The sequence below is a fragment of the Humulus lupulus genome, chromosome 4, assembly GCF_963169125.1.
Source record: "Humulus lupulus chromosome 4, drHumLupu1.1, whole genome shotgun sequence".
Taxonomy (NCBI): Eukaryota; Viridiplantae; Streptophyta; class Magnoliopsida; order Rosales; family Cannabaceae; genus Humulus; species Humulus lupulus.
The window spans coordinates 35,054,770-35,067,979 of record NC_084796.1 but is presented as its reverse complement, the minus strand read 5'-3'; the positions used below and the strand labels follow the sequence as shown (position 1 = coordinate 35,067,979).

At 38.3% G+C, this 13,210-nt stretch overlaps 1 protein-coding gene across 8 annotated transcripts in view; it reads right to left on the bottom strand.

Annotated features, from left to right (window-relative positions):
• The window catches only part of LOC133830320 (serine/threonine-protein kinase ATM), an 86,993-nt gene that overhangs the window by 52,282 nt on the left and 21,501 nt on the right, over positions 1-13,210 (bottom strand). For all 8 annotated transcript variants that reach the window (XR_009891991.1, XM_062260281.1, XM_062260280.1 and 5 more), the window contains 3 exons: positions 5,685-6,288; positions 5,504-5,575; positions 5,242-5,403 (listed from right to left, as the gene is read on the bottom strand). Coding sequence is in view for 7 of the 8 variants with exons in the window: in XM_062260281.1 (XP_062116265.1) it covers positions 5,242-5,403; positions 5,504-5,575; positions 5,685-6,288 (838 nt within the window). In the remaining variant the exon portion in view is untranslated. The remainder of the gene's footprint in view (positions 1-5,241; positions 5,404-5,503; positions 5,576-5,684; positions 6,289-13,210) is intronic.

Here is a 13,210-nt window from a genome sequence, read left to right as displayed (position 1 = left end):
GTGAGGACATTAGGGCTGAACTCAAAATTTTGGAGCCCATGGGCCTTGTCAGGAAAATGAAATTAGCCCAAAAAATTGAAGACAAAAATCAGGCCCTTTTGTCGTACCAATCTGGACCCAATTTATCAATGGGGCAGCATACTCCTTCTGGTGCTACTTTCACTCACCGATCTTCTCACGCATCCACCATACATGTTAATCGACCAGCTTCCTCTAACATATCAGTTCCAAAACCCCCTAACCAATCTTTTTTTCACAGATTAACTGATGCAGAGATGCAAGTCAAACGAGAGAAAGGACTTTGTTTTCGCTGTAATGAAAAATTTAGTCCAGGACACCCCTGTAAGAAGGAACTTCAAGTTTTATGGGTCAATGAAGAACCAGAAGATTCAGGTGATGATGGACTGATCGTGAAAGCCACCACCGACAGTTCAGTGGTGGGGGATGAACCAGAATCTCAATGTTATCCCTTTCTTCCTTAGTGGGTCTATGCTCTCCACACACACTATGAAGGTGCGTGGGCTGATTGGCGAACGATAGGTTGTGATTTTAATTGATTCTAGAGCCTCACATAATTTTATTTCAGCAAGCCTAGTTGAAGAGATAATATTGCCTATTAGCCATACACGAGAGTTCGGAGTCGCTATGGGCAATGGTGATGAGGTTCGTACTATGGGGGTATGCCGACAGGTTTGCTTACACCTGGAACAATTTGATGTGATTGCAGATTTCTTTCCTCTGCGTTTGGGCAATTCGGAAGTAATTTTGGGGTACCAATGGTTGTCTACTCTTAGGGAATCTTACATGAACTGGGGTACCATGCGTATGAGGTTTTCAGTGGGAGGCTTGAGGGTTAAGCTTCAGGGGGATCCTTCTTTGAGCAAAGCTCAAGTTTCCTTAAATGCCATAATGCGAACGATCACTCATGAGGGGCATGGTCTGCTGTTGGAACTTGGGCAGATGACTTTGTTGGCACCTGATTTGGATAACTCGGCCTTGCCGATTATATCGTCGCCAACGATGGCCACTCTCTTAACTAATTTCAGTGATGTCTTCAACATGCCTTCTTGCTTGCCCCCTACTAGAGTCAAGGACCATGCCATTATTCTCAAGGAGGGCACCTCACCAATTTCGGTTCGTCCTTATCGATATCCTCAGTTTCAAAAAGATGAAATTGAACAGTTGGTTGCTGAGATGCTAGCGGCTGGGATTATCCAACCCAGTTCAAGTCCGTATTCTAGCCCAGTTTTATTGGTAAAGAAAAAAGATGGGAGTTGGCGCTTTTGGTTGACTAACGTGCTTTGAATCGAGCAACAGTTCCCGATAAATTTCCTATCCCTGTTATTGAGGAATTATTGGATGAATTACATGGAGCCCGAGTATTTAGCAAGATCGATCTTAAATCCAGATATCATCAGATTCATGTCCGTGGAGAAGATGTGCCCAAGACTACTTTTCGCACTCATGAAGGGCATTACGAGTTTCTTGTCATGCCGTTTGGGTTTACCAATGCCCCCTCCACTTTCCAATCCTTGATGAACGAGGTTTTTCATGAATATCTCCGAAAATTTGTTCTTGTTTTCTTTGATGATATTCTGATATACAATTCATCTAAAGAAAGTCATCTTTATCACTTACATTGTGTTTTTTCTTTATTGCGTGCAAATCAACTATATGCTAATTCTAAGAAATGTGCTTTTGCTCAAACGAGGATTGAGTATCTAGGGCATATCATTGATGATACCGGAGTCTTAGCTGATCCAGCAAAAGTACAAGCCTTGGTGGACTGGCCTCAACCAACCAATCTTCGTTCCTTGGCCTTACTGGCTATTATCGTCGTTTTGTGCGAGATTACAGCAAGATCGCATGGCCATTAACCCAGCAACTGAAAAAAGACGCTTTTGGGTGGAATGCGGAAGCGGAGGCATCTTTTCGCCAACTTAAAGAAGCCATGATCAGTGTACAAGTGCTTGTGCTACCTGATTTTTCTAAGCAATTTCTGATTGAATCAAATGCATCTGGTTTTGGGTTGGGAGTTGTCCTTATGCAAGAAGACCGTCCCATTGCCTTTTACAGTCACAAGCTCAGCTCTGTCTCTCGCATTAAATCTGTTTACGAGAGGGAACTAATGGCAATTGTTTTCACCATTAAGAAGTGGCGCCCATATCTTCTTGGTCAAAAGTTCATAGTTCGTATGGACCAACGCAGGATAAAAAATTTATTAGATCAACAAGTTATCGATGGCGAGCATCATAAATGGTTATTAAAGCTTATGAGCTATGATTTTGACATTCAATACAAACCAGGAAGTGCTAATACTGCTGCCGATGCCCTTTCACGATTACCGGTTGAAGTCTCGCTGGGTACACTTTCTACCATAATCATTCAAGATTTTAAGGAACTCAAGGAGCAAGTTGATGTTGATGCCTTTCTTTCTAATATCAAGCACTGCGTGCAGCAAAATCCCGCTTCTTATTCTTCATATTCAATTGTTGGGTGCCATTTGAGATACAATGGGAAACTCATTTTACCGGCAGATTCTCCTTACATTCAAATATTGCTTTGCGAATTCCATTGCGGGGTGGTCGAAGGGCATGCTAGAATACGTCGTACTTATCATTGTTTGGCAGCTGAGTTTCATTGGAAAGGCATTAAAAAATCTGTCCAGAATTTTGTTGCTGCATGTGATGTTTGTCAACGTAGCAAGTACGACGCCATGTCTCCAGCTGGACTTCTTCAACCCTTGCCAATTACACAACAAGTTTGGGATGATATTACTATGGATTTCATTGAGGGCTTACCTAAATTGAAAGGGTATGATTCTATTCTAGTAGTTGTCAATCGACTTTCCAAATATGCACACTTTATTCCTTTGAAGCATCCATTTTCTACCCCTTCTGTGGCGGAAGTTTTTATTCAGGGTGTGGTTCGCTTACATGGCGTACCTCAGAGTATTATTTCTGATCGAGATAAGATATTTATGAGTCTTTTTTGGCGAGAGCTATTCTCTTTGCAAAGCTCTGAACTCAGACGAAGCTCTTATCATCCACAAACTGATGGCCAATCTGAGGTGGTCAACCGGGGTTTAGAAACCTATTTGCGTTGTTTTGCTTTGGATAAACCCTCTCGCTGGTCTGCATGGCTATCTTGGGCTGAATATAGCTACAACACCTCTTTCCACTCTTCGGCGGGCATGACACCTTTTACAGCTCTTTATGGTCGCAACCCTCCGCCCTTGATCCGTTATGAGTTAGGTTCTACTGCCAATGCTGAAGTAGAGCAACAACTGATTCCACGTGATGTGATTTTGACGGAGTTAAAGTCTCACCTTTCTTGAGCCCAACAAAAGATGCAATCCTTTGCTGATTCGAAACGTCGTGATGTAAATGATAAGGTCAAGACCTTTGGTTATGTTAAACTCAGGCCTTATCGACAACAGTCCCTCACTCGCAAAATCAATGAAAAACTAGCTCCCAGATTTTATGGCCCTTTGAGATACTTCGCCGCATTGGAAAGGTCGCATATCAGCTTAAGTTACCCCCTACATCCAAGATTCATGATGTCTTCCATGTCTCAGCTTAAGCTAGCAGTGGGTGAGCATGCAACTTTTCCTGCTATTCCTATTCATCTCTCTTCTGACATGGAGCTTTTGGTGGAACCATTGGAGGTGGTTAGTGTGCGATCCTCCACACATATGGGTGCTGAGGTTCTCATCAAGTGGAAGGGGCTGCCAGCTTTTGAGGATTCTTGGGAGTGCTTTGAGGTGCTTACAGAGCAATTTCCCCATTTCAACCTTGAGGACAAGGTTCGAGTTTGGGCAGCGGGTAATGTTAGGCCTCCAACTCACATCACTTATGTTAGACGTAAGAAACAGAGGTGCTGAATCATATTCTGGGGTTATAGAATTGTAATGGGTTGTTATTAATTTCTATTATGTTATTTAAGTTGTGTTATTGCTATCAGTTTTGGATTGGGGATAGGTTGTGGTTTATTTTATAAATAGGTAAGGGCTTGGTTTGTAAGAGTATCGTAGAGTGAGTTGTTGAAGGTGTGGAGAGTTGGTGGTCTCTCGAAAACCACCAGTGGTTGTGAGAGTGTATTTGCCTATTCCTCTTAATAGAAATTCCAGAACTTTTGTGCTTCAATTACTTACTGTCTTGCTAGTGTTGTGCTTGGTTTCTGGTTTGTTCTTGCTTATTTTTTCAGGTCACACACTTCTATGAATCATGGCAAAAAAATTGCATACACAGAAAGAAAGAAAGACTCCTATGCTATGTTCTAGAGGGAGTAACCTTTTGCTACTGCCTAGACGGTAATACAGATGATAAGCTACAATCTTTTTTAGTACAAATCTTGATTATTATTTTGACCAAAAAAAAAAGACGAACAAATAAGTACAACACCAGACACAAAGTATAACCAGAAATGAAAAGAACTATTTGTTTCGGAGTTCTTCCTGAAACCAGGATTACAATCTATAATAAGAAAAGAAAAAAAAAAACAAGCTTATTTTATCAAATAAACCTAGAGATAAAAACTTGATAAACACTCATCCAAATTTAAAGACAAATCCTAACTGGAAAAATAAGACATATAACAACTTAAGCTGATTTAACAATAAAATTTGAAAACGAAATCCTAAATTTAAAATTTAAACTTCAAAGCTCTCCCTAAAGTTCAAAGCTCTCCCTAAAGTTGGTGCAAATGAATCAATCATGTCAGCTAATCAATGCAAATATATCAAGATGGTGCCAAGATCTCCACAGTACATAATTGCAATCATTTAATTTATGCATAGAGAAATAGATGCCTTAAAACATCCTTGAATGAAGGACCTGTAGACACACCTTAGTTGTGTCAGCACTAATCAGGGCATACTTATAAATATTCAACTATACAACTAAATACTCTAGCAAAAAAATATATTAATTCAACTAATTAGAAATTAACATTATCTTATTTAGAAACAAAATATGAATTAAACTATATCCTAAATTCAAGCATTAAATTAAATTTAAACACTAAGCAAAAAAAAAATTACAAAATTTAATAAAGAGATATGTGACAACTTCTGAGTGGTTGAATTCAATTATTTTGATATTTCAAATTAGAATAAGTGGGACTCAATTTTAAATTCAATTACTCATAAGTTGCCACCTCATGTGGTGTTATATGGTGCCTTATAGCAATACTCTAATTTTCCCCATTAATCAAACGAAGAACAAGGAGAATTACATATACCTGCTCAGATGTCTTATCCTTCAAAGAACAACCTAATTTTTCATTCCAAATATCTTCCAATGAAAGTAAAGTTCCAACCAAAGCACGTATTGCAGCTAACGTGCTAACGCAATCAAGCTTAAGACTGGAGTGCACCATAACCATGTCATCCATAACATTGACCTGCAATAGAGAAATGTATATGCCTGTTATTTCTTCATATTAAAAACACCCAAGGAAGTAAATAACATGCATCTGACTGGTTTCCAGATTTTTTTCATACCAAATCTGAAATATTTGAAGGAGATGACCAGTAAGGATGCTGACAAAGGTTGTAAAGAATTGTTTCACGCACCTGGATTTAATAACAAATGTAAAAATACATTTTAAGATAAAAAAATTAAATTAAATTAAACCAGAAGAATTTTGCGATGCATAACTTGAAGAATAACTAAGCAATTTACCTTTAAATCACATTCTTTTTCCATTAGTCTAAACAGAGTATCCCATGTAACAATAACTGGAACAGAGAAAAATCCTGAAATAAGAGATACCATGTCCAACTTCCATTTCTCAACAGAAGAGACACCAGTGCCAATTTTCCCACCACCAGCTAAAACCTCTACATCTCCAGAATCAACACTCACATCCAATTCTAGGTCCAAAATCCTGCTTTTATTACAATCAAACGGGGAAATATCCTGAACAGGAATTACAGAAGCAGTCAAGTCTTGCAGGAACCTTTCAGACTGAAGACTTGTTAAACTCTTACAATATTCCTCATATACTTTAGTAAGGGATTTAAGAAGCCTCCCCATAGATTGTATAACCGCATTATACAGCACAATATCTGAAGAGTTACAATCTCTCTGCTCAACAAACAGAGAAGAAGAAACGAAACTCCTAAATGAAGCAACAAGAGTGTGATCGCCAACAATGAAGTCATAGCTTGAGCAGCCAGAAGAAAGATCATTTGGGATTCCCTGAATTACATCAACAGCATGATCCAACAATTCTAATAAGCACTGGCCCAATTTAGAGGGGAACGACGAGACTCCCTCTCCTTTCCTGGCATGAAAAAGAGCACATTACGCTTGCAGATAAACCAATAAGGAACAAATTCAATGAAGACATATAAAGTTCCAAGCCAGAATATGAAAAGTAAGTCGTTGTGAATCATTTTTATATACAAAAGACAGGTCTTGAAAACATTTTTCTCATAAATAGTAAAAATGATCTTAGAAGTTGCAGAATTCTACAGCTGGTTACCATGCCAATTGTTATTATGTTTTCTTCAATTCCATAATTGATAAGATTAGATTTGTTACCTATCAAAATTTGAATTTTGATCTAGCTCTTAAGAGATTTATTAGAAAGCATTATTTTCTGTTATATATCCTAGATTTGTAGGATTTTCTAGTCAGGTCTGTGGAAAAGAGAATAATTCCTTCTATTATATTTTATATTAGAGAATAGAAGCCTTATATACAAAATACAATTCTAGATTAAGTCGGCTAAACAAGGGAAACAAATAAAAAAAACTTTAAAATATCTCAACTGATCCCACATAATCATGACCTGCTAAGATATTCCATATTAATAGTGCCTACAGATTATTAAACCCCAATAATTATATATTTTATAATTGGGCTAAATAAATAACTTATATATATATGTGTTTCTCCACACTCCCCCTCAAGTTGGCGAATAGACATCTTCCATACCCAGCTTGGAAATAAGTGTCTGAAACATCGTATTGTTCAGCCCCTTTGTAAACACATCTGCCAATTGACTAGTAGTGGAAATGTAGGGTGTGCAAATCAATCTGTAATCTAGCTTTTCTTTGATGAAGTGTCTATCTATCTCAATGTGTTTTGTTCTATCATGTTACATTAGATTATGTACAATATTAATAGCAGATTTATTGTCACAGTATAGTCTCATAGGTCCATCCCATTTGATCTTCAAGTCCTCTAAGATAATCTTCACCCACAATAGCTCACACTCCATGTGCCATTGCTCTAAATTCAGTCTCGGCACTTGATCTAGCTACTACATTATGTTTCTTACTCCTCCATAATATGAGATTTCCTCCAAGAAAGGTGCAATAACCTGATGTGGACCTCCTATCAACCACCGATCCAGCATAGTCCGCATCTGTGAAGGCTTCCAATATTAGCCCTGAATTTCTCTTGTACAAAATTCCTTTTCCTGGATTACCTTTAAAGTAATGTAGCACTAGGTAAACAGCTTGTAAGTGCACTTCTCTAATGCTATGCATAAATTGGCTGATAAGACTCGCTGCATATGCTATGTCTAACCGTGTGTGTGATAAGTAGACAAGTCGTTCTACTAATCATTGGTATCTTCCTCAGTCAAAAAGTGTGTCATCAATAGCTTCGCCGAGTTTAGTGTTGGGATCAACTGGTGTGTCTACAAATTTACAAGCCAACATCCATGTTTATTTTAATAGATCAAACACATACTTCTCTCGTGAAATAAAAATACCCTCCTTGAGTGAGCTGCTTCAATTCCTAGGAAGTACCTTAACTTTCCCAGTTCTTTGATCTCAAATTCGTCTACCAACTTTTGTCTTTGTAGAAAATAATGTATATTAAGCATTTACTCAGTATCTTTCCAATAAGGAAATCAAGCTAAATTATTAGAAAGTTACTATAATTAGATTATATAGTTTTAGGCTAATTGATTTACCCTAGAATATGTAATTACTCTAGAATATTTGGTATTTAATACAAGATTTGTTTATACCTGTACAGTGCCTATTTAAAGGTCTTATTCTCTATCAATAAAATTATCAGAGGCTAATTTTCCACATGGTATCAGAGATTTCCCTCTAACTTAAAAATTTTGTAGCCTCTTTTCTTTTTTCCCTCGGCCTTCGTCTCTTTCCTTATGGCCACTTTCAACAAAAACTCTTCTGATGGAAGCCTCGCTTCGATGATAACTCATCCTGCTGATTGGAAGCCTTGCTCCTCTACTCGTGTCCCTTCGGAAGGCCAGCCCTTCATTCCCGCTCCATCTGAGCCTTTCCCACTCACTCCAGCTCAGAATACCCAACTCCATTAGTTTCTTAATACCTCCAAGAATGCTCCATCATCCTCTTTACATCCAGGTACCTCCGCTGCCTTCAATGTTCAAAACTCTACCTGGATTGTGGATTGAGGGGCCTCGGATCATATGACTGGTCAGTCCCATTAGTTTACCACACACTCCTTGTCCAGGTACTCAAAAAATTAAGATTGCTGATGGTTCCCTCTTCTCTGTGGCTGGTAAAGGGTCTATATATTTATCCCCTTCTATTACTCTTTATGATGTCCTTCATATCCCAAATTTATCATCTAATCAGCTCTCTGTCATTAAAGTCACTCGAGATCAGCAATGTTGTCTCTTTCTCACCACTCTATTGTACTTTTCAGGATATGTTCCCGGGGAAGACGATTGGGAGTGCGAAGGCATGTAGTGGGTTGTATTTCATTGATATGTTTCCTCCTGCTCAAATAAATAAAACTTTTGTTTCTTGTTGTATTGCTTCTCGTAATAATGATCTTATGAAGTGGCATTATAGGCTAGGCCACCCTAGTTTTTCCTATTTAAAATTTATCTTTCCTAAGTTGTTTCAAAATAAAAATGTGAACTCCTTTGAGTGTCACATTTGTCAATTTGCTGAACATACACGTGTTATTTTTCTTTTGGTACCTTACAAATCAACTCAACCCTTTACTCTCATTCATAGTGATATATGGGGACCATCTAGAATAACCAATACCACAAATACTAGATGGTTTATCACTTTCATTGATGACCACACACGTGTTAGTTGGGTTTTTCTTCTTAAACAGAAATCTGATGTTGTCATGACATTTATAAACTTCCATTCTATGATCAAAAATCAATTCAATGGTAATATTCAAGTATTGCACACAGATAATGGCACTGAATATTATAATTCCATCTTGGATGATTATCTTCCATCTCATGTCATTATTCATAAGAGTTCATGTTTAGGCACACCTCAACAAAATGGGATTGTCGAACGCAAAAATAGACACATGTTGGAGGTTGCTAGGGCCTTAATGTCTACCACATCTATCCCTATGCATTTTTGGGGTAAGGCTATCCTTACCGCAATCTATCTCATCAATCGTATGCCCTCTCTAGTGTTGAACTTTCACACTCCACTCTCTATCATTCTTAAAACATATCCACATACTCATCTTGTTTCTAATCTCCCCTTAAAAATGTTTGGTTGTACTTCTTATGTCTATGTTCTAGGTCCAAACCAATCCAAATTTGATCCACGTGCTCTTAGGTGTGTTTTTTTGAGCTACTCTTCTACCAAAAAGGGGTATAAATGCTATCATCCTTCAACTCGACGTATGTATGTCTCCTTAGACGTCACATTCAATGAAGAACCTTTTTATCCCAGCATTTCACATCAAGGACAGTGAGTGAAGTTTCTAGTTGGGATACTTGCCTACCTAAAACTATCCCAGAAATTGATCAAACTATTCACATCAATCTCTCATCTCCTTCTCTATCTGACATAGGAACATTTGAGCAACAATCTCAGCCCCAAACTAAAGAACTTATAGTTTACTCTCGGTAACCAAAGGACCATCAGGTAATACAGCCAATTACTGCTCCAACATCTCATGAGTCTGACCCACAGACTGTCCTAATGTAGGTGATCCTTCTCTCAATCCCATCTTACCTAATGATATTCCTAATGTTGAGCCCTCTACTATGGTGGAACTCGAGTCTGGGCTACCTATTGCCAAGAGGAAAGGAGTCTGAAGTTGTACTCTAGATCCAATGTCCAAATATGTCTGCTATAGTAGACTTACTCTGAAATATAAAGCTTTCCTAATAGAAGTTGGGCAAGTGGTAGTTCCTAAGGACATAACTGAGGCCCTCTCACAGAAAGAATGGAAGAAAGCAGTCTACGAGGAAATTGGGGATCTAGAAACCAACACAACGTGGACAATAGTCAATCGACCTAGAAATAAACATGTGGTTGGATGCAAGTGAGTATTTACGATTAAACACAAGGTTGATGGAACGATAGACCGATATAAAGCAAGACTAGTTGCAAAAGGATTCACCCAAACATATGGAGTGGACTACAACGAGACATTTGCACCCGTTGCCAAGTTAAACACAATCAGGATTCTGCTATCAGTTGCTGCAAATCTCGATTGGCCCCTACAACAAGTAGACATCAAAAATGTCTTCCTCAATGGGCATTTGGGAGAGGAAGTTTTCATGAGAATCCCTCCAGGTTTTGAGGAAAGATATGGAAAAGAGAATGTCTGTCACCTGAAAAAGTCTCTCTATAGGCATGGTTTGAAAGATTTAATCAGGTGGTAAAACAGTATGGATATAAACAGGCTCAATTGGATCACACCTTGTTGTTCAAACACTCACAAGAGGGTAAGGTAACTATTCTTATTGTCTATGTTGATGACATGATACTCACCGGTGATGATTATAGAGAGCAAGAAAGACTTGAAGGCTTACTAGCCCAAGAATTCGAGGTAAAAGATCTTGGACAAATGACGTATTTTCTAGGAATGGAGGTTGCAAGAACAAAACAAAAAATTGTTGTGTCTCAAAGGAAATATGCCCTAGATCTACTCAAGGAAACAGGAATGAGTGGTTGCAAACCTATGGCAACACCAATTGAACCAAAAGGCAAGATAAACAAACAAAAGAAAAGCCAATTGACAAGGGAATGTACCAGCGGTTAATGGGAAAATTGATCTACCTATCTCACACAAGGCCTGATATTGCATTTGTTGTGAGCTTGGTTAGCCAATACATGCACAATCCATTCGAAGAACACTTAGAAGTTATGTACAAAATTTTACGCTATCTAAAGAAAACACCAGGAAATAAATTACTATTCAAAAAGAACGAGGAAAGAGGTGTTGAGGCCTACACAGGTGCAGATTGGGCAGGGTCAGTTGAAGAAAGAAGATCAACAATTGGTTATTGTACTAAAGTATGGGGAACTTGGTTACTTGGAGGAGTAAGAAGCAACCAGTGATAGCCCGAAGTAGTGCCGAAGCAGAACTCAGAGCTCTTGCTCAAGGAGTATGCGAATTAATTTGGATCAAATGCATACTTGAAGAAATAAAACTTCAAAGGACCGAGCCTTCAAAGTTGTACAGCGACAGCAAGTCAGCAATCAACATAGCACACAACCCAGTTCATCATAACAGAACCAAGCATGTTGAAGTAAACAGACACTTCATTAAATAAAAAATTGATGGAAAGGAACTGTGTTGTATGTATTCCTAGCAAGCAACAACAGACTGACTTACAGACTAAAGGGCTATCAATAGAAAATTTAAAATAGTTTGCAAGCTGGGCATATGGAGTCTCTATGCACAGCACGAGGGAGGGTGTAGAAAATATTGTATATTAAGCATTTACTTAGTATTTTTTCAATAAGGAAATCAAGCTGAATTATTAGAAAGTTACTATAATTAGATTATGTAGTTTTAGGCTAATTGATTTACCCTAGAACATCTGTAATTACTCTAGAATATTCGATATTAAATACCAGATTTGTTTATACCTGTACAGTGCCTATTTAAAGGCCTTATTCTCTATCAATAAAAATAATCAAAGGTTAATTTTCCAGTCTTAGAACTTGTTTCTCCTTATCATCATTTCCTCTCACCACTGTCATCAACATATACTAGGAGGATTGTGACTCCCCCTGAAGCCAAGTGTTTGATGAACAGAGTGATCTCATTGACTCTATTTGTAACCATTAGTCAGCAAAACCTTTGCAAATTTGCCAAGTCATGCTCTCAGTGATCGTTTAAGGCCATACAATGTCTTTTTCGACCTACGCACTTTGTTATTTACAAGACCTTCCACAAATCCAAGTGGAACCTCCATGTAGATTTCTTCTTCCAAGTCCCCGTGAAGGAAGGCATTCTTCACATTAAACTGTTGTAAATCCCAATTAAAGTTGACAGCCAAGGACAATAATATATTCACTGTATTCGTCTTAGCAATTGGGGAGAAAGTTCCGTACTAGTCCAACCCATAAGTTTGTGTACCCTTTAGCTACCAACCTAGCTTTTTTTTTTTTTTTTTGAAAAGAAGAGTCAGAGGTCAGAAAGACCTCCTCTCAAAATCAATAATAACCCTCACTTTTGGCGGAGGAATACCGTGGAAACAAAAATAAGACATATACAAAGCCTTAGAATAAGCCAGAACAAAAAAGATTACGACCGCAAATACATCCATTCCCTACAAAGATCCAAAAAGAAAACATCCTCAAATCCTTTCGACCTATATACCCAGGTAGCCACCCAGAATCTAATTTTATCCCAAAGAGAATCAACAAAGTAAGAGGACTCTTCAAAGATCTTGCTATTTCTTTCCAACCAAATAACCCAGAAAGTTGCCAGCACGGTACTTTGCCAAAGACGAGCCATTCTCTTCTCCCTCTAGTTGACACACGAACAGTTGCGAACAGGAGGACGGCATACACCAAGATACCCCGAACTCGTTTAACACTTTACCCCACAAAGCCGTGGAGAAGAGCAATCTAGGAAAAGATGAGCAATTGATTCGCCATTGTTTTTACAGGAAACACACCAATTTGGTGACAAATATTGGAAAGGCCGTCTTCTCTGCAAAATGTCGAAGACACTTAACTTATTTGAAAATAACAGCCATCCAAACACTTTCACTTTCGAAGGGACCACTCTTCCATAACCTCTTCGCCCAAGGTAACTCTAGGCCTAAATTACCGCAGGACAAATTATGAAAGGCAGTCTTGCAATTGAAAACTCCACAATTGTCTGGAATCCAAATCCTCTTATCCTCCAAGATCTGGAGTAAATCCACAAACTTAATCAAATTTAACAGCTCAATCAAACTAGGAATCTCCCTATCAAAAAGATTCCTTCTGAATCGAAAGTCCCAGCATAGGCCTCCCGAACTGTTG